General features: G+C 44.9%; 1 protein-coding gene across 2 annotated transcripts in view; it reads left to right on the plus strand.

Moving 5' to 3' along the window:
- WDR88 (WD repeat domain 88) overlaps window positions 1-22,201 on the plus strand; it is a 441,299-nt gene that overhangs the window by 123,444 nt on the left and 295,654 nt on the right. For both annotated transcript variants that reach the window (XM_069634103.1, XM_069634110.1), the window contains exon 4: window positions 6,866-6,929. In XM_069634103.1, the coding sequence (XP_069490204.1) occupies window positions 6,866-6,929 (64 nt within the window). The remainder of the gene's footprint in view (window positions 1-6,865; window positions 6,930-22,201) is intronic.

Here is a 22,201-nt window from a genome sequence, read left to right on the forward strand (position 1 = left end):
GATTACTCCTTCCTGATTGGTTCCTCGCTTGACGTGACTCCAGGAGGCAGGTTTTTCTGCCATTGTGCTGTCTTTCCTAATGAGGGTAGAAAGACGTGTGGGTCAGAAACCAAGCAGCCATTGTTAAAGGTTTTTTGCACATCTTAGTTCCTCCATACCCCATAAAGGCGTTAGTCTCTGAAGGAGGAGGGATGATGACTTAAGTCCTCTGGGGTTTCCCTGTCTTCCAAGGGGACGTCACCGCCAGAGGAAGCACGCTTACCCTCTACCATAGGGGGTGGTAAGCATAGTAGGCTTATCTCCCTAGTCCCAAAGGGGGGGGCTACCCCTTGCCTTGGGGAGAGGTGACACACTCCCTGGATTCATCACACTACCTTATAATCTATGTGTGCTTATGGAACCTGTGTATTTGAAGTGACATTTGTCTGATTTGCATTTCCTTCTTAATAATATTGTTTAATTTCATTTTATTTAATGTATTCAAAGGTATTTTGAAGCAAATGGCTATACGTGTAGCTTGTGCCGGAAGGAATGTAAAGGAAAGGGGGTTAAATGGGCAAAGGGTAATCTCCTGACCCGGGCTTCTACAGAGACACAATGGGAGTCATCCCCATCTAATCCCTCTACATCTGCCAAGAGAGTTAAGGGGTATAAGAGCTTTCCCCACTGAGTGAGCAGGCGTCTACTGCACCTCTGGCCACTGGTGTACCAGAGGCCTACTCTACTGCAGCTTCATGGTGTCCAGTTAAAGTACCGTATTCAAAAGGATCGAATGCCAAAGGTGAGAGTCCGTTTTTTTGGGTTTCCGTTTTGGAAAAAAAAGTGGTTTTTACCACCAAAAAGGGGGTTTTGGGTGGGACCCCCCAAAAAAATAAAAAACATTACAAAAAATAATAATAATTCGACCCTTTGGTTTTCGGTCCTTTTGCGTCGACCCTTTGGTCATTCGATCCTTTGCATTCGAAACTTTGACCTAGAACCCAGCTTCATCAGTGGGTTGTCTCAGCTGGCTGGGCCTTCTTGAGTGAGAAACCTAGGCTATGCCTATGGCAGAGCCTCATCTATTAAGGGGCTTTGTATATGACAAGATCATCTGTGGGGGCCCTTTTCTATAATAGGCTCGTCTGCAAGGATCCTCATCTACAATAGGCTTGTCTACGCGAGGACCTCTGTATGACAGGCTTTGTCTGCAACAGCGTCATCTGTGGAGCACCTAGTCTATGAGTATGCTAGTCAAAGACAAGCCCCAGTCCAGGAGAGTGGCCTTGTTTATGAGTGACCCATTTGTATGAGGGGACCCATCTATGAGAGGGTCATCTGCAGAAGGCCTCATCCAGGAGGTGCCTCATCTACAAGAGGCCTCCTCTACTAGAGGGTTTGTTAAAAAGCTTAGTCATTAAGAACCTTAGTATATGGCATAGCCTTATCTACAAGAGGCCTTGTCTACAAGAGACCTCATGAATTAACGTAGTCAATGAGAACCTTAGTCTATGGCAGGACTTTATCTATGACAGACTCATCTATGAAGGGCTTAGTCTATGACAGGCTTGCCCACGACAGACCTTGTCTGCGCGAGGCCTCATCTATGACCGTTTCGTCACTGAGAGGCCAAGTCTATGACAGCTTTGTCAACAGGTGGCCTCCCCAAAAGTCCTAATCTATTTGAGGCCTATTCTACAACAGACATGTCTATGGCAGACTAGTCTATGCCAGAAGTTGTCTGTAACAGGCACTCGTCTATAGCAAAGAATCATCTATTACAGACTCACCTATGACAGAGACTCGTCTAGAAAACTAATTTTGGGCAGAGATTTGTCTATCACAGAGACTTGTGTATAACAATCCTTTTTAATAGAGGCTTCATAAACAAAGGGCCTTCTTTATAAGAGACCAAGTCTTTGAGAGATCTATTTGTGACACAGACTTGGCTATGACACAGACTCATCTACGAGGGCCTTGCTAATGGTGGTAGCTTTATCGGTAAGGGGCCTCATTGATGACGGGCCTCATCAACGAAAAACCTTGTTTAAGAGACCTCCTTCACGATAGCTTCAGCTATAACAGGCCTTATCTGTGAGAGGTCCAACGTGAGACCTCATCCATGACAGCTTCATGTTTGGGAGGCCTACTCTACAATAGCCTCATGTATGAGAGGCCTTGTCTTTAATGGAGCTCGTAAAGAAAAGGCTTTGCCAATGAAAGGTCGAATCTGAGGCCTCATACCTAGAATCCTAGAGCCTTGTATTAATGGGGTAGAGGCGATCATGAAAAACCTCCACTACATATTCATCTGAGCAGAATGTATGCTAATCTGGATTTACACCTGTACTTGTTGGCTTCTAATGGGTCACATCACAGTAAGGAGGGAAGTAAAAATGCACTCTGTCTCCCACGCCACTTTCATTGATACCCAAGTGTGCTCTCAGCAATACCGGTAACACAGATCCCGAGTAAGGCACTTGTGCCAGAATTACCATAGCACAACGCAAATATACCACCCTGTCGGTGGCCGGCATAGGCCTGTCTTAATAGCCCATGACCCAACACTAACATCACTGGGTGCCACCGGCAACAGGCTGCATTGTATGCTCTAGCTGAGCCATACCTCACACTCAAAAAAGGTAATGGAGGGGAAAGGAGCTGTGCAGCAGGTGCCAACCTTCCTCAGAAATAACAGCTTATACATGGGCTTTCAAGTGGAGCAATGGCAGGAGACCAATCCTGTTTTCTTTTCTTTTATCCAACATGTTCCAGAGAAAACTAACCTTCCTGGTGGTCTTGCAGCACAAGATCATGTCATGCCTTCAAAATAGTCATATCTTTACCACCAATGGACCTTTAAGTGACAAAAGGTGCTTTAAGGCTTGCTATATGAGTTACATGAAAACACCTCATATTTTTCTGGCTATTGATGATGAAACCCTTAGGCTTTATAACTCTGAATATTCAGCACAGGTGCTCTGATGATTGGTTGATGCTCTAGTTCAGGTGTTTTGAAGACAGTGCATTTCGTGCTCTGCCAGGACTGTTTCCAGAGAGCACACGCCTTGGCCATAGTGGCATTGGCAAGGGAATCTCTAAAGCGGGCATGGCCAATTGGATTTCAGCATGCATTGAGATTTGCCACTAAGGGCTGCAATACCTTTTCCTGGAAGAGTTGAAGTTCATTCTACCAGCACAATGGTGGCCACAATGTTGGCCTGGAAGTCAGATGCAGAGCAATTACTTAGAAGGTGAAGCATAGGCTCACCAAGTACCAGTGTATGGTCATGAAGGCCAGAAAGGAGTAGAGATTTGTATACGCGGTACCCCAGAGAAAGTTTAGTTGAACTAAGTCTCATTCATATCCTCCTCCCTTGCCAGATATCACATTGGCGTGTTCCTACTGCTCTGAATATATGAAAGACACAATGCTGGATAAGGAAAAAGTTACTTAGCCTGTAACTACGATTCTCCAACATTGGTATCTTTCATAGATTCACATGTGACCCTCCTGCCAACCCAACTGAGTCTCAATATCTGATACTGTCCGTGTGTTAACAGGAATATGAAAATGGCTTCCAAGGGTAGAGCTAAGGGGTAGAGTGCCTATTGGCTGAATGGCAGATGGCTCAAATGAGTCTGATAGAGCACTAGAATGCACTAAAGTGAGTACAGTTTTCTTATGTTTACAATTGGAACTGCTTTGTTAATGCACTAAGTATTCGGACCCCGACGATAGAGTATATTCAAAGCTTGAGAATCTATGAAAGGTACCAATGCTGGAAAACCATGGTTACAGGTGCATTTTGCACTATGCATTTATCCATTATTAACATACCTGAACGTTGTGGCATGCAAACCTATAAGTTCTTCATAGCAGTGCAACTGAATTTCTCCTAAAGTAGAGTGAGAGAGCGAGAAAAGAAAACATGTTTGGGATCATAGACTAAACCATGATAATCCATGACCAACATGAATAAATCATTGATGACCACAACAATTGTTTATTGCCTTGCAATCTGATGTACCTAGAATGGTTTCCAAATAAACATCAGCCCATTTAATCCCCATCTGCCATTTAACGTTAAGTGGGATGTATATGGTGGGATGTATATGGGTTTGTAGTCTACCAATAAATGAGTTTGGATGTGTGTAAGGCAATGACTGGCCATTAGGGCCATTAGGGCAGGCGCAATATTTAAATATGTTAGGTTATATTTTATGGAGCAGACATAATGATGATGTTCTTCATACTGTTGGTATTTGTAGATTAATTGAATACTGCATATAGTGTAGATTTTTGTGAAAATGTATTTTTCAATAAAGCAAACAAATGTGTGCAATTAAAGCTCTATTAACAAACGCCACCTACTGATCTGTGTGTAGAGGGGATCGTGTTGTAATTGTGTCACTGTGAAGACAGTACATAATATTATTGTTCATAGTTGTGTGAGGAGCTAGGAATGAGACACGGACACAGAGGCTTCATGGTTTGGGCCATCAACTTTTATTAAAACAAAACAGGCTTGGAAAATGCCTTGCTATCCCTATTCTAGGAGGTTTTTCCCTACCTCAACTAAAAACAAATGGGTCTGTCCTTTGTCAAGATGTCCAACAAAATAAGTCCTGTGTCCGTAATCTTATTCTGGCCCTCACACTCTAAAACCGATTGTAAGGTGTAAAGAGGATTGTCTTTTGACTCTTGAAAATTATTCAAATGTTCATATCTAACCAAAAGATTCAACTTTAACAAAAAGGTTTGAAATATGCAATGTTCTAGGTTCTCAGGGACAATATTTCCCCTCCCCAGCTTTCTCTTCTTCAAATTACAATTTAGAATCCTAAGGGCATGGTTCCTCCCATGGACTCTTTTTTTACAATTAGTAAGAATTTCACAGTTATGAATCTTCTCACAGTTCACTATCCCCAGGGCAAATACCGTCCTTGATTCACTTATTATTTGTACACACACATGCATGGGCCCGGTATACTCCCCTGCCAGTACCTTTGGCAATCCTTTCCACAATACTTCTCTTTGCCTGGTATGTCTTTCTGCCAGGTCTTTTACACATCTGTTTGTAAGTATTTACTTTCACCTGGGTTACTCTCCTGCCAGGACTTTCCATACATTTACTTTTAAACATTTATCTTCACCTTGTGTACTCTTCTGCCAGGACCTTCCATGCATTTACCTTCACCTTTCATCCATGCAAAATACTGTTATATTGCTGCCTTAACCAACCTCGATTCATAAAGTTCACATCTATATTTCTTTGGTCTTTTATGTACTGGGGTTCAGCCCCTCCTTCAAAACACTCCTTGTTTAACTCACTGTGGTATGGGTTTAAAAACATGTTTGTCGTTAGTTCTTTTAATATATTCCCCACTTCACAGGTTTCGTTAAACACCTTCCACTTCACTTTCACAAAGTGGCACACTCATTCACTCAACCTGGTAACTTGCTTCACATACCTGGGTTTACTGTTTGCTTTGGGTGCCCTCAGCGCTTCCTCGTTCCTTCTCTCCTCTGCGGTCTGAAACACTTGTGTATGAGCACGATACAAATAAAATATCATATCATATATCATGTCTGGTTTGGCGAGCATCTGGCGGACCGCTGTGCGCCCGCCATGCTTCTCCCTCTCAGGCACGGTTTCTGCTGCTGATTTATGTTGTGTGAGGGTGGACTTTCCGCTCTCCGGTGTCCTGTTCCGCCTGCAGGTTGTGCCTCTGCATCAGTGCTTTCGCCTCCAGCACCTTGCTTGGTATTGGCACGCACTGCAGCAAGCTTCAGCGTCTGCAGCTTTCCTCTGCTATGCTGATTGCATTCTGTGAAGGATGCCGTCTCCCCTTCACTTCTCTGGAATAGCAGTCCAAGGCCCCTTCTTCAGCCACAAACGAATCCTGCAGTCGTGTCCTGCTGGGAGGGCCTCTGCCATACTTCCTGGGACTTTCATTGCTTTTATACTGACTCTGGCCAATAGGTTTTTGGGAAAGACTAGGCTGCTCTATGTTGTTCTTGCATGTAATCCTCATTCCTTCATTCGTCTCCCTCATCACAGTACTGATCTTATAACTCCCTTCCTTGTGAGTAATTGGAGATATTCCTTGTCTACTTTTTAGGGGAATGGTAGGATTAGTACAAGCTATGAATTCATTAGGGAAGGGATCATCCCTAGGTTTGTAGGAAGAGGGTATAGTGTCTCTTAATTGCCGGGGATACTGCGTCTCACCTGATGATGTTATGTCATAGCCCTGAGGGTCGCCTCCCCTCATGTGATCCTCCCTCATATAGCCGCCCTCAGGGCTCTGATCAAAAAGTGCCTGCCTCACCCTGGTCACATGAGTGGAGGTTCTCCCCAGAGAAGCAGTGATGATATTGTCAAATTCCTCACAGTTGTTTATACTAGTAGAAAGCCATATATTGACTCATTTTACTAATTCTTATATGTTTTTTATCCAATCAATACTGAAAATATGATTTTGAAAGTCCTTTTTTTCTCTTTTTAATTACAATATTGAGGTATTCTCCGGTTCAATTTGTCTTTTATTTTGACAAATCAGTGCTGGAAAAGTTGCTTTGAAATGCATAATTTGTCACAATTTTCTGAAGAGGTTAGGGTCAAAATCCTTCTGTTGAACTCAACAGCTCAAAGCTTGGGTCAGTCAACTTTCACATGTGGATCTTCCATTCTTTGATTGTGTAGCTCACCTTCAGTACCTGGGGGCAGATCCTGCAGAGCAATTAGAAAGCCAGGATCGGGAGCCACATTGCTTTCAAGTGCTGCTTCACCACTGACATTGATGATTCCCTTAACAAGTGTTATTTAAAAAAATGTTGTTAATCAAATTATTTTACTTTAAATGTGATATTCCCTTTCAGAATGATAACATCATCTTATGATAAAACAGTAAAGGCCTGGGACTTGGAGACTGGAAAAGTGCTTGTAAGTATTGTCCAAATATCACTCATTCTCATTGTTGACCTGTTTTGTCTCTTCAATAAACTCTGTTCTAAATGTATCAAGTGTTCACTGCTGAGCTATGTGCTCATCCTGCAAGTCACAGGTGTTCATCCTAGCAGGACAAAGTAATTTTATTATGAGGTTGTATAGTTGAGTATCAGGTAATTGGGTAATAGTAACACCTGTTAATCAAAGCTCCACAAAATGGCAAAATCTGTTTGAACAAGCATAGAAAAAAACACATTATTATTGTATATTTGAATGGACACAGGTTTAAATCCTTCTTTCCGTGTGAAGGAATTGATGAGAAGAAAGGACAGCCATAGATTGGAAAAATCATATGAATATGTATTCATCCAGTTTTGTGATAGGTTTCGCTGAATAATGCTTTACATCATTGAATTTTCTTTTCTTCAAACCATTAACCAAGTTTCGTTTCACTATTCATGGTGCACGTGTAACTGAATATTAAGACATTAAGTGTGCTGGTTAGCCTGATTCATTTTGCCCAGATGACACACATCTACTTATTGCCAGCCCTAGGAAGGGCACCCAGGGGATTAAGTCCCTGCCACAAACACTCGAGAGATAAATCTCCTATCCTCATTGTAGGAATGGAAATTTAGAGCATGGCCACAGATGTGATCAGCCCGAGGCATCGGGGAGTGGTCTTCTGCACAGCCAACTGACTGATTTGCCATTATTTAATTATTTTACAAAAGTGGGCACTGTGTGTTTTTGCTTCCTTGATATTTGACTGAGAGTCTGAGAAGTGGTGGTCCAAGACAAGAGCTGCCTCATAGTGGGCCCAGATGAAGGGCGGTGTCCGTCTGTGCAGCTCTTGTTAAGGTAGGAGCAGGAGAGGTGCCCCCCTCGCCCCTTGACAGTTGTCCACTCACCCTCGAAGTGCACTGAGGATAAGCAGAGTATGCATTTTTTGCACCAATCATTTCCCATTTCAGTTATGGGACAATCTCTGTGCTCTACTATAGTGCCCAGTCTCCAATGCTTGAAAAGATGCAACATAATAATTGCTTTAGATCCTCCTCACTCTCCAATGGAGGGGTTTGAGGGATCAGAATATATCCAAGCCCTAATTTCTGGGGCCACTAACAGCACGGCTGAACTGCTCAAAATCTGCAAGGAACTCGCCAATCCTGCTGCAGTCTCCATTTCTCCTCTGCCATCCCTGACCCTCTGCACTGGACTTGCCTCTCACTTCATAACCAAAACTCAGGGCATCCTGTCCTCACTCTCCGCAACACCCCTCTTTTCTCTCTCAACCACTCTCAGGCCTGCCTTGGCCCCCCTCTAACCTTCCCTCCTACTCTCCTTTTTCTCCCCCATATCTCAGGATGAGGTTTCTAGAGAAGTCCTCTCTATGAAAGTCTCATCCAAACAGGTGTTCCCCTGTACCTCCAGAACTATCGAGGACAACATTGCCTCCCTTGCTCCAGCCTTGGCTGACTTCTGCAAACACTCCTTTGCCACTGGCTCCTTCCAGCTACTCCTCAAGCACTCCCTTGTGTATCCTCTCCTCAAAAAGCCTTCTGCCGTCCCATCCTGCCCAGCTAACGTCCGCCCTATCTTCATTACCCCCTTCGTGGGCAAGCTCTTGGAGAAGCTGGCCATCTCACAGCTTATCCTCCACAATGAATCTGTTGGTTGTGTCCACGAACAACAATCTGGCTTCAGAGCAGCCAGATGCATGGAAACTGCACTCCTGAACACCTGTGAACTCAAATCATGACTCCAACTCTCCTTCCGTTCTCATCCTTCATGACCTTTCCTCCCCCTTTAATATGGTCAATCATGCCACCCTTATAAATCAGCTCTGTAATACCCTTGGCATCACAGACCTGGCACTGGACTGGTTGACATCCTTCCTCTCTGAACCACCAGGTTCAATTTGGCCCTTTTCTCTCCTCCTTCTCACTCTCTACCTGCGGTGTCCCTCGGGGCTCTATCCTCTCGCTGCGGCTCTTCAACATCTGCAATGCTCCTCTAGCCCATTTGATCTCCTCCTTCTCTTCTCACTTCCAGTGTAATATGGATGACATGCAGCTCTCCTTGACGCTTCCCTTTACTGCCTCCTCTTCTTCCTCTCTCATTCCTGACCGTCTGACTGCTATTCAGGCATGGTGCACTGCTAATGATCTCTGCCTTAATGCCAGTAAAACGGAGATCCTTCTCATTGGGACCCCAGCTCTCACCTTACCTCCTACTCTCTGGCTGCCCTCTATGGGCGCCCTCCCTCGCCCTCTTGTGAGGCAAAAAACCACGGTGTATCTTCAACTCCTCTCCTTCTCTTCTCGCCTCATGGACCTTGCCAAGACCTCCCACCTTTCAGCTGCACCTCCCCAGAGGCATTCTCCCTTTCCTCACCTTCCCCCAGAAACTCAATGTCTCCAGAGCTCTGGTCCTCTCTAGGCTGGGCTACTGCAACAGCCTCTTCCTCAATCTGCCTAATTCCTCCCTTCGCCCCCTTCAACTAATCCAGAACAGGACCACAAGACTTATCGTTGGTCTGAAGCCCAGGGACCGCATCTCTCCAGCCCTAAAATCTCTCCACTGAATCACAGTTGCTGCGAGTATCAAGTTCAAGACCCTCTGCATCATCCACAAGGCTTTCTGGGGCCCAGCTACATTAAACTCCCTCTCCTTAGCTACCTCCCTGCTAGAGCCCTTTGGTCTTCTAATTCCAATTCTCTGTAGATCAGATGCTTTTCCAAGCAGAAAGTGGGAGGTAGATCTCTCTCTTCTTCAGGTGCCTCCCTCTGGAATGGCCTCCCAGGCGCTTTCAGACTTGAGCCGGATCTCCTTGAGTTCCGGAAGCTTTTCAAGACCCTCCTCTTCTCTTATTCCTTCCCTCACCCCCTCCCCTGCTAATGTCCACCTCTGCAGCTTTTTGGCTGGCTGCCTGGTTCCTTCTGATTCATACAGGGCACCAGGCCCTCCTCGCCCAGTCTACCCCTGCACTTCGGTCTCCCGTGACCGCCTACCCCAACCTGCACTTGCCCTTCTGGGATCCTTTCCCCTGCACAAGCCTGGCTGGGCCTGCACCCTATTGAGCCCTTACAGCCCCTTCATCGCACTTAGCATGTGGACCTCAATCCCCTGCAGTCTCTGCATTGCATTCCCCTGGAACTGTCCACCTGGCCTCCTCTTAGCACTTGCCTAGCCCAGGGGCACTCTTCCCCCCGCCCCCAGCACTTGCGCGCCCCCACTCAGACATGCACTTCATTTCCCTCTGTCGCGTTAACGCATTCTGCTCTGACTCGCACTTCCCCTCAACTGCCCACTACCTTGCACTTCATGTTACTGCACTTGCATAAACCGAATGTCACAAGGCATAGTAGGGCTGTTTTTTGTTATTCTCCATCTGCCACGCACCTCCTCCCCCTGTCTTGTTGCGCCTTGAAGCACCATTTGCGGTATAGGCTTGCAATTGGGGAGTGGGGGAGGCAAGGAATCCCATGGGGTTGACCCAGGTTACGACAGCCTCTGATTTATTTATTTATTTCTATAGCACCGTAGCCTACAGGCATCGGGGCCCATTGCATGAAGACAAGGACAATAGAAAAGTGACGGGACCAGTAGAGTAAGATTACTGGTTCTGAGTAGATTACATTACATGGACATTAGCATTTATGCTGGTCCTTTATTTAAACAACAGTGTCTTCAGTTTCTTCCTAAAGCATAGGCTTTAGTAGGGAAGGTTCGTCCAAGTCCATTGGCTTTTTTGGAAAGAGTTACTTTCATGAACCCTTGCGCCTTGGATCTTAAGGTGTGGCAAGGTTCGTATGTGGTTATTTGTATTTTTAGGTATACGGGCGCGGATCCAAATATACAGTGATGGACAATGGTCATTGCTTTAAAGGTGATCCGGTCTTCCAGGGCTAACCAATGAAGGGACTTTCTGTCTTCTGTGATGTGTTCCTCCCGTTTTTTCCTGGTAATTGTCCTTACTGCATTGTTCTGTATGACCTGACATTGTTTGATGCATTTTTTACTGGCCCCCATAAGTAGTGCGTTCCCATAGTCTGGTCTAGATAAGATTGTGGCTCTGGCGTTAATGGTGCTGTTTTGTTTACTCAATAATGACTTGATGCGGTTGAGCAGCTTTTGGTGGTATCAGCAATTGTTTTTCAGATATGTTACGTGGGCTTCCGCTCCCAAGGATGCTTGCAGGTAGACACCAAATGTCTTGACCTTATCAGAGACCCTTACATTTGTGTCTTTGATCTTAAAAGGTGGTGTATTCTGTGTCTAGTTTAGCTCCTGCCTGGTGTGATCCAAAGATCATGAGCTCAGTCTTGCTTCCATTGAGGCAAAGCCAGTTTGTCATCATCCAGGCTTTGATGGTGCTGTAGATGCAAGTAAGCTTATTATTGTCAGTGGTATGACAGCCGGTCATTTCGATGACAAGTTGTGTGTCGTCGGCGAAATTTGTAAAGAAAACCCCTAAGTTGATTAAAAGGGTACATAGACACCGCAGATAGATTGAACAAAAGGGACGATAGGCTGGCCCCCTGAGTTACGCCATGATTTATAGGTTGGGTATGGAGAAATGGTCACCCGAGTGGATCTTGGAGCTCTGCTCTTTGAGGAAGGGGGTTATCCAGTCTATGGCTCCTCGAGAACAATTACCTGATTTGTCTAAAGCCTTGTGGAGTTTTTGATGGTCGAGCAAATCAAATGCTGCTGAGAGGTCTAATAATGCCAGCATCCCTGTTTTTCCCTCGTCTAGAATACTAAGCATTTTAGTCTGAAGGTCGAGCAAGGCTGTCTCTGTACCATGTGCTCCTCTAAAGCCTGATTGTTGGGTGTGTAAGCGGTTGTTCCTGTCGACATAGTCTTGGAGTTGGATGGTAGCGACTTTGTCCAAGATTTCTCGGAGAAAATTACAGTTCGTTATTGGACGGAGATTGGAAGGGTCATGTAGGTCTAATCCAGGTTTTATGACTATGGGGTTACAGTAACTGTTTTAATTGCAGTAGGGACTTTGTTGTCTCTAAACAAAGCATTCACCATTCTACGAAGATAGGGGGCAAAAATCTCAGCATTGTCCAGTATAAGCTTGGGAGGTAGTATGTTTTCAGAGCAGGCTGTGCATCTAATGGTAGAAATTTCATGTCCTCTAGAGAGATAGGGGAGAACTTGAATTTACGTATGCTCTAAGTTATCCAGGAGATGGTGTGGTTGGATGTCCAATTTACAGGATTTTATGACTGCGCAAGCTTTTTGAATTTTATTGTAAAAGGCTGTTTGGACCTTCTCACAGTCTTCTTGTGATGGCAGAAATGGAGGGGACAGTGTCAGAGGTTTTTCTACCGATTTCAGAATCTGGAACAATTTGCCAGTCGAGCTGGAAGCAGTAGTGATTTGTTCATTGTAGTAGTTTTTCTTTGCTTCCGTCAGATTTTCTCTATATAGTTTATCTGGTTTTTGTCTGTGGGATTCTTTTGCCACTTTCTCTCCCATTTCCTTTTTTCCTATTTAAGTGTACAGGTTTCAGCGTTAAACCAATTCTGGTGATTAGGATTGGGTCTAACCTGCATACTTTTGATGGGAGCATGTTGGTCGATAATCTTTTGGAATTGTTATTGAATGTTGACACCATTTTCTCACACGAGACCTCCTCTACTGTCGTATTCATAATGTTTTCAGGGCCTTGTGCCAGAATAAGGGGCGTGATCTTTTTAAAGTTTCTTCCATAGATTTTGTTAGGTGCATTGTTCATGTTCCTGATATTCTCTTTAGGTATCAGTACCAGTTCCATTTTATGGTGATCAGACCATATTCATGGATTTGTTCCTAGCATAGTAGTTTTCACGTTGTTGGAAACTATCCAATCAGGTTGGTTTCACTTATTCGACGTAGGTTCTGAGTTTTTCACGATAAAGTCAATTGATTTTAGATCTTTTTCAAGAGATACGGCTTCTTTGTCTTTGATTTTTCCTCTCCATCAATTTAAGTCGCCTAGATGTACCGTCTCTGCATTGTGCCCTTTTAGGTTATCTAGCAGCTGTGTCAATTCATCATTGAAGTCGGAGTGTAGCGATAGGGGTCTGTAGATTGCAATGATGTTGATACAACTATTTTTAGTTGGGGTCATTTTGAGAAGAATGCTTCACATTCATTGCAATGGTGGGCAAATTTAACCCTACCTCTGGTCCCTCCATTCGACCGCTGTCAGGAGCTACTCCTTATCACAATCTACGTTACCTCATATGAGGGGAACGTACCCATTCTGTTGAAGGAAATTGAGGGCATACTAGAGGCCTTGAATTTCGATGGCCCTATAATTCTGTGTGGGGTCTTAAATGCCAACATAGCATCATCCAACACGGCTGGGGAGGAGGAGCTCGCCGACAAATGCATCGTGGTAACCAACAGGTCCAGTAGGAAATCATTTCATTGGGGGATGCGGTGGGTAGGCTTGCTGGCCACTCATGGCTTTTTGATGCTCAATGTTGCCCACCCCTCAGAAATTCATCCAATTTCACTCGGGTGGGCACCGGAAGGAGCAGCACCCAGGATTATCTCTTTGTTGCGAGCTCTGCTTCTATTGTGTTAGACATGTGTGTCTATCCTTATCCGGAAAGCAATCACTTTCCAATCTTAGCACATCTGGATTTATGGCCCATGGAGAAAGCATTGAGGCCCACTGACCAATTAACTATCAATCGTGGAATGAATCGTGTCTCTTGGTCCGACCTCAATCTGCTTGCAGCGATTCCAGTACCACAAGAATTATTGGGCTCTTCTGCATGAAGGGGAAGGTACTCCAGGTGGTTCCTCAATTCTAAAGGGCAATGGAAATCATTCAGGAGTGTTCCTTGACTCACATGCATCTCATAGGTACGGTGGGTCTTGGCCCCAGGAATGCCCACCACCATGCCTTTGACAAGGAAACTCGGGACCAAAAGAGGAAACTGAAGGAGGATTTGCGGGCCATTTCCAAATCTGAAGTCTCACCAGCGTCCCATAGCAACAGAGGTTATCAGGTAATAATATCCCCACCAATAATATTGCCATTTATATGGTTGTGGGGTAAGGCTATAGGCAATATTATTAGTGGGGATAATTTATGGGGCTATTGGCACCGAGGGTTGTGTGGGGTGTCCCCCGCTCCATTAAAAAAATTATGGAGGTTGCAGGGGTGTCCCCCGGAGGTTCCATGGCTTAATATCGCTGCAAAAATATGGCGATATTTTTGTATGGCGATATTTTTGCGCGAATATTAACACATGGAACCCAACAGAGTAAGTGTGGCAAAAAACAAATATTATAAATGGTTGAAAAATCCATAAATATGTGAAAGGGTGTCGCTGCTGGCGAAAGCTAGTACAGGTATCTCTTTCCAAGGACATCAAAGAAATGTGGGCCATCAAAAATGGCAGGGATCAGTGCACTAGAGCACTAAATGGCATCTCTGCCTCTGGCTGGGTGTGGCATATCCAGCTGGTTCTCGGTAGTAGTACGCCCACGGCCACGCTAGGCTGGACGGCCCAACTGGTCAAGTGAGCATATGTATTGGGCCCTGAGGACATCCTGTGCATCATTGTCAGTACCAAATCCTCCAGGGCCCCCGGCCCTGATGGGATTTGAAGTTCCATTATTAAGGCGGACCCGGGCAGTTGGTCACAGGCTCTGCATTGATTATTCAGCTCTATTGAGTCAATGCAGAAAATTCCCAGTTCTTGGCGCGATAGCATCATTAAGCCGATTCTTAAAAAAAAAAAAAATATATAAAAAAAAAAAAGCCAAGCACGACGATCCAAAGAACTATCGATTGCTTGCCATGCTGGCCGTGTCCTCACAAATCGTTGCCCTGGCTCTTTTAAAAGAGCTCTTGGAATGGGTAGAAACATTTAACATCATTCCCCTTAATCAGACCAGCTTTCGGAAAAATTCCAATACTAACATTAATCTCCTCGCACTTTCTGCCATAATCCAGCAAGCAGGGATACGCAAGCTTCTGGTCTGCGCGGCTTACATTGATTTTAGTGCAGCGTTTGATACTTTGGAATGGAACAGGCTGTGGTCTAAGCTGACCAAAAACAACATCCCGCTCGGGCTTTTGGGAATGATTAAGTCGTTATATTCTGAAACCAGGGTAAAGATCAGACTCGATCAGCAGGACGGGCACTTAAACAAGGTTGCACGCTGGCACCAATCATGTTTAATCGTTATCTTTCGGATCTAGGAAAAGCACTGACATCGTCCTGCGCTATCCCGCCTAAACTGGGGTCAACCTTGATTCAATGGCTGGGATATGCAGTCGACCTGGTAATTCTGGACCTCACCCCAGGAGGGTTACAAACGTCACTGAACAAACTGAAAGGATATGCAGACGCTAACTCTCTAGTGATAAACATCTCCAAAACAAAAATCATGTTTTTTAACATGCGGAGAGGGAAAAGGAAAATGGAGTGTTGGACAGTAGATGGCACCAGGCTAGAGGAGGTGTCCTCCTGTAAATATGTGGATATGCATTTGGACCGTGGTATGAAAGGAGTGATCCATTTTGACCAAAGCTAAGATCTAAGGCGACTCTGGGGGGCATCCGCTCCTTCGCTACGAAGGGAGAGGGGTACTCTGTTGGATTATTGGCCCAGCTGTACCAAACCAAGCTGGTATCTCTCGTGCTTTATGGTGCTGAAACTTGGTCTTTGTCAAGACTAGAGCAGATGGCTAAAATAGAAAGATATTTATCAATTGGGGTCTTGGGATATCACCTTAAAATGCCCTGCGCCCAACATTGAAGGTGTGTTGTGTCGCATGTCCGCGACGGTACAGAGAATTATTTCTCCTGGTCCGTTGTAGTCAAAAGCATCCAAAAGAGATCTCTCACACGTGGACTGCACCACTATAATAAAAAACGTTCAGCCATAAGTCATTGGAAATTATACTTGATTTAATATTTCATAGTAGCCCTTGTTTGAGACACGTGTTTCGGCACGTACTGTGCCTTTTTCAGTCAGGGCAATAGAGGCTTTTTGTTGCAATTGGTTAAGACCCTGTAGGTCTAGCGTTGTTAGTTGTAAAGATGTCCTGGGTTAAATCCCTCCAGCAAAGTGCCTTTGTTAGTCTCTGCGTGTCGGCTTTACGCTATGCGGATAAAAAAAGTTTTTTATTATAGTGGCGCAGTCCACGTGTGACAGGTCTCTTTTAGATACTTTAAACTAGAAAGATGCCTGATGAGGAGCCGCTTGCGACTCCCACAGCGAACAATGATGAAGACGGTCCTATTGGAGCTCAGTCTAATGCTGATTCTCTACAGAATATATCTGAGCTGTTTGGCTACTCTCTGGAAGCTGGCATTGACATTCGAGGCTTATCAGTCGAGAGCTTCCCTGATGCCGCAGCAGTGTGGTCCAGCTCGGCACATTAGCCAATAGGTGGCTAAGATTGGCACTGGGAAACCTGTTTGGCTTTCCCTCCCTCGATTTAAAAGAATTATGAAGGACATATTAGCAAATTTTGCACAGAAACAGGCGATAATAAACATCAGCACTAAAAACTCTGTTACCAAGTTCACTGCCTATATCCTGACTAAAAAAACGATTCCTTTCTATATTCGACAGTTTGTGGGTAATCACCTTGTGTGGGATTACCTCAAACTGAAATTTAACATCATCAGAGCGGGGGAAATCGAGGGAGCTTGGTCCCAGACAGCAAGAGACGAAAGAGAATGTCGCCTTTGTGGGGAAGGTGTAATGGAATCCGCTCATCATTTGCTCTGTGATTGTGCGGCTCTGGTTTCCTTAAGGGCGGGGGCATTACCCTCTGCAGGCCTGATAGCAACCTTGCCTGGGCCTGCTATTTGGGAGGTGTTCATGAGTGGGAACAATCAGGCATGTATTATCTACTTCACCTTGCTTTGAGGGAAATGGTCAAGATTTTTTAAATACTAGTCTGACTGAGCTGTATTTTACTGTGCTTGTGAACAGGCACGCACTGTCAATGCTTAACTGATTTTTCTTCTCCTTTTATGGGCTCTTTTAATTTGGAACTTCTGGATTATTTTAGGTTTTGTATGTTGTTATGAAAAGTTTAAATAAACTATACCGCAATAAAAAAAAAAATAGGTGCATTATAAATACCCAGTAAATAAAATAAATAAGAAGTAGACCTCAATTCTGGGTTCTCAAAAGCCAGCCATCCTACCATATATTCATAGTAACCACTACCAGTACTAGTACCAATATTTCCTATCTAGCTTCATAGCACGTGAATGTACCACATATGGATACCTGGTTGGAGGGTTGCAGTTGGATACATTTGGTCAAATAGTAGGTTCTTCTGTAAATCACTTATCTCACAGAACTCTCACAACACCATCATGTCCGTTGTTCCATTGTCCCATTGTGGTTTCTAGTGTTGTTTTCCTTGAGCTATATTGTTGAACCTTTTGTTAAAAGGTAATCAATCATGTGTTTCATCTATTTTCGCACGTGCTTCCCAGCAGAATTTCGCTTTTGTTTGTTGTGGCAATCATTTCAGCTGTAAATGTAACACGGAAGATAATTAAGTGTTTTGTACCAGACAATTGGGGACACGGTCATGGTGAGGCTGACCAAGATTGGTCAGCTTTAGAGACCAGTGGCAACTGCAGAGTGATGGGAAAAGGGGAGTAGGGATTGTCAGTAGGAAGTTTGACTCAATTCTAACGACCAACACATTCATCAGTGACCATCTTCAGTCATGGCAGTGATGGGAAGAGGATGCCTCACGAGGGAGCCAGCCAGAGGAAACCGTGGTCCCCTGCTCTGCTGTCTGGCCCTTTTGAGAGAATAGGCCTAATGTTGACGAATCATGAAGTGAGAGGGACTGAGGATATCTACATGGTGTAAGAATGTGTGAGAAAAGCATACTCTGGCACAGGGACGTCATTTCACCAAAATGCCAGGGGTAGCGGAAGTGACATTACACGACCCTTTACCTCTGATGACATCACAGGAAGTGTTGTCATTTGACCTCACCCCAAAGTGATATCACGAAAAGCAATGCAACACGACCTTTCACCCCTTGACAAAACAGGAAGTGGCATCACATAGCATTGTTCCTAAGTACACTACGAAAAATATGGTTACGATATCACTATAATGTGATATACATTTCATACAAGAATGGATCGCCATATGTATCGTTAAGATCAGTGTGTATAGGCCCATATTACCAAATTACTGTGAATGAAAGCAGACGTCCATGGCCAAATGATAATGATGTGTTATTATATAGCACTTATGCTTAAGGGATTTATATAGAACAAATATACATACAATATCACCCAACCTGTGTTGGTACTCATTTATCAACCTCACAAGGAGGAAAGGCTGAGTTGAGGTGTTTAAGGACAGACTTAATCAGTGACTCACCCCCTGAAGTGCACCTGAAATAAACCTTTAATGAGTCTAGCAATTATTGTATAGAATTCCAGAAAGACAAATTATTTGGTATTCCTATTCTTTCTTATTTAGGGTCACTGCTGAAAGCTTTAGACTTGTTGAACCAGTGTTCTTTTTTTTTGTTTTAAGAGGCCTGAACAAGAGAGCCAGCCACTCCAGAAGCAAAGAACCACATGGCGCTGGTCACAGCCCAGGACTTTACATTAAAAAAAATCTTTTTTTTAGGGGTAGCATGGGAGACCACAGGAGTAGCAAGGGGGACTTCAGCAGTCGCAGTTGCGACCCCTGGCAACCCCGCAATGACATCCCTGCTCTGACAGTTGTTTTCAAAGGTACACATTTCTGGCAAAAATCCCCTTTACCAAGAGCATTTTGGTAGCCCAGTGAGTGGCAGGTGCTCAAGCGAGATCAAGACAAGAATTTGGCACATGCAAGATCCACTCGCTGGCAAGACTCACTGTAGTAAAGATGCCCCAGTGCCAGTGAAACAATCCCATGCATTGCATCATGCTTTGACATGTGTATTTTCGGGATTCAAATAGGAAGTGCACTGTTCCCGATGCTGGAAATCAATAACGTGTCACCACAATGGGGTTATTTTCGAGTGCTGCAAGTTTTGGTGGGAAAACTACATGCATCTATCATAGCTCCCAACTCACACGCTTTTGGCGGGTGTCACCCGCCTTGTAAACAGCGGACTCACCCCCAAACCTCATGCACGCCCATTCATTTCAATGGGCCTCTCACCCGCCAAAAGTAAAATCGGGTGGTTTCACCCGCTTTTGCGACATAAATGGTTGAGAGCTATGCATCTATACATGGATGAACCCAGGTGTCTTTGTTACATTTATTGAAACACCAAAACGGAGCGCAAATGCGTCCCGCTAGTACATAGATTCTTCTGGAAGCCAATGAATTTACAACAGAATCCAAATCGGATGGTCGTGGAAATGATTTCCGGCTAAAGCGGATGGGGGTGGATGAATCGGAACTTACGATCTGTCCCCTCCCTGCTTCCTCCTAGCAATCACTTAGCATCTTTTAGGCCTGCATTTTCTGAACCGGCGGATGCAAAATGGCCCCCACTGTGCATGACGCATTTCATGCAAAATGCATACACTATTTGTTTTTTCTCCCTCCACTGTATGGATCCATTCTATTGATTGTGTGCGTTAGTAACCTTGAGGGTCAAGTCATAAGAGCACTATATAAATCCCACAAAGCATTATCTACATTTGTAAAAAAAACTATTTGTTAAAAGAAATCCAATAAACAATCCGAACCCCGTACAATACAGCTCATAAAAGTGACAGATTGGTTCCTGGTAAAGAATGGGAGTTGTTTGCTGCAGGAACGGGGCACTGCCAGGGACGAGTCTTGCAAATGGTGTGCTTCGATTCCACATTTGTATCCAGGGCTGCTGAAGGGAAAGGGTCCTCCTCCAGCTTGTTATTTTCTCGCTACAAACTAAAGCATAGTTGACTATTTTCAGCGCACACTAGCAAGGATATTTATGAGAAAAGTGACTGTCGATTGTGCAAAGTTAGATCTATTTTTGAGAAGGCTTTGCAATGCCATATTAGACATGTGTCTACAAGACAGTCATGCTTTTGGAACCTTCTGCCCTCATTTTTATTTTAACTTAGTTTTTATTGGCATTTAGTAAAACATAATAGACATAAATCACCATTAATCAACGTAGAAATGCCAGTTATTCAATTTTTAAATCCCCCCTACCCCCTCGTAGGAGGAGGAACCCCAAGCTTGCTGAATCCCCGGGCATGTCGCCCATGAACACCCTGTCCTGTAAGGGTATCCTGCCCCTACGAAACAACGAAACAACAACCAATGAACTCACAATGTGAATAAGGTCCTCACCCTCCTTCCCCCCATTCCCGCCTCTGCCGCCCATCCCTCCCCCAAGGGTTCTGTCTCAAAACAGTCTCTGGGCCCCATTTCAAGTTCGGCGGTAGCCTTGCCGGTAAAACCGGCAGTCTGCCGCCGAACTTGCAAATTTTACCGGCACTGGGCAATTACCGGCACATTCCTGCCCCGCCGGACCCGGTAATTGCCCATTGCTGGGTGCCGGTATTTATTACTCCCCATTACCATTGGATCCCTATAGGGCTCAATGGGAATAGGGGAGGCTGTTAATAACAGTGCCGGCGCTAATGTTTAGATCTGCTTGCGAGTGCCGTTCCGCCCTGCCGGGCTGACAGGCACCTGTGGGCAGACATTGTAGTTTGCTGGTCCGGTAACTATGGTACCGACAGGCTTACTGGTACCATAGTTACCGGACTGGCCAACTTGTAATGAGGCCCTCTGTGTACTTCCTGATATGTTCTATTCAATGGGCCTCATTACGAGTCTGGCGGTAACCATGCCGGAAATTCCGGCAGGTTACCGCCGGACTCCTATTACCATTCCACCTCCGTGATTGCTGGAATCACTGGGGCATTACAACCCCGGGGACCCGTAATTCCGGAGGTGGAATTCTGTTAATCCCCATTCCCATGCGGTCCGATAGGACCCCATGGGGAATGGGGAAGTGGAAACACCGGCACCATGCTGTAATGGTGCCGGTGTTTCCATGTCCGCCTGCAGACGGGTGGTGTTAAACCCGCCAGGTCAGACCAAGTGGCAGTGACACCTCCCGCCTGCAGGACTCTTAATCAGCCGGTCCGGAAAGAACGGTAGTGGCGGATTTACCACCACCGTTCTTTCCTGACCGGCAGGGTCATAATGAGGCCCAGTGACTCTGGAGCCTTAAGTCTGTGCACATTAACTCATGTGTATCCGCTCCCCCTGTCATCCGCCATGCCCTCGAGCTCCATTCACACCTCAGTCAGGGTTGCATGGGCCCCTACATCCGCCTCCCTCCCATGAAAGAGAGCATTCCATTCCCCTCTGAATGCCTCAAGCCTACCATTAACAACTGCTGTCAATTTTTCCATCACCATCATGGTATGTACCTTTTGTAACCAAACCTCCTTAGATGGAAGGTTTTAATTTTTCCACCCTTGGTCGATGGCCAGGCGTCCCGCTCCGCTCACAGCATTCTGGGAAGCCTATTCTCATTCCTTTCCTTAGCAGGAACCCGCAGGAGCATATGTTACTGGCCCAAACTCACCTGCATCCCCTTAATATCTTTAATCGAGCTCTGCACTTCCTGCCCTCGCTTTTGTATTGAGAGTAGTAACACAATCTGTCTTGACTCAGGCCCAATCAATGTAGCAGTCTGTATAGTCACTTTGGCAGTGTCTTGGTGCTAGGTTCTGTAAAAGAGAGGGACACGTTAAAGCCAGTGGGGAGAGAGGCATTGACTAGATGTGAAACCTGAGGTGTTGATGGGTTGGATTTGGGCATCTGTGGCTCGTGTTGCCTCGGGGGAGGCCCCTTGTGCTTTTTTTGGCTCTGTGTCCTGCTATCTAGTTCCACTCTTTTTGTTCTCATCTATTTTATCTGTTTTTTGTTTATTATTTAAGTCTGCTTATTTTCAAAACACTTGCATGCTACTTCAGTTTTCTTCATTTTTAGCTCAATTATTTTCAGTAAACATTATCTTTCCCTCTTTATTTTCAGTATTCTTAATTCCTGTGCTGTTATTTCTTCTGCATACTATTCACTTGGCATTCAGGATGCCATCCAACTAATGTTGAATTCTCAAGAGGGGATGATGAACTCCAGTGGTCGAACCTACTTAAATGATGGGCTGCCAGGGCCTTAATAATGCATCGGGTTGATTTCAGATTCCACTCTCTCTTTGCAGACCACTCTGTTATCAATTCCATTCTTGCTTCTGTCTTTAGTGAGTGTTATTACCTCCACGTCCACTCT

Source organism: Ambystoma mexicanum, chromosome 1q (genome assembly GCF_040938575.1).
Source record: "Ambystoma mexicanum isolate Mex_15411 chromosome 1q, UKY_AmexF1_1, whole genome shotgun sequence".
Classification (NCBI taxonomy): Eukaryota; Metazoa; Chordata; class Amphibia; order Caudata; family Ambystomatidae; genus Ambystoma; species Ambystoma mexicanum.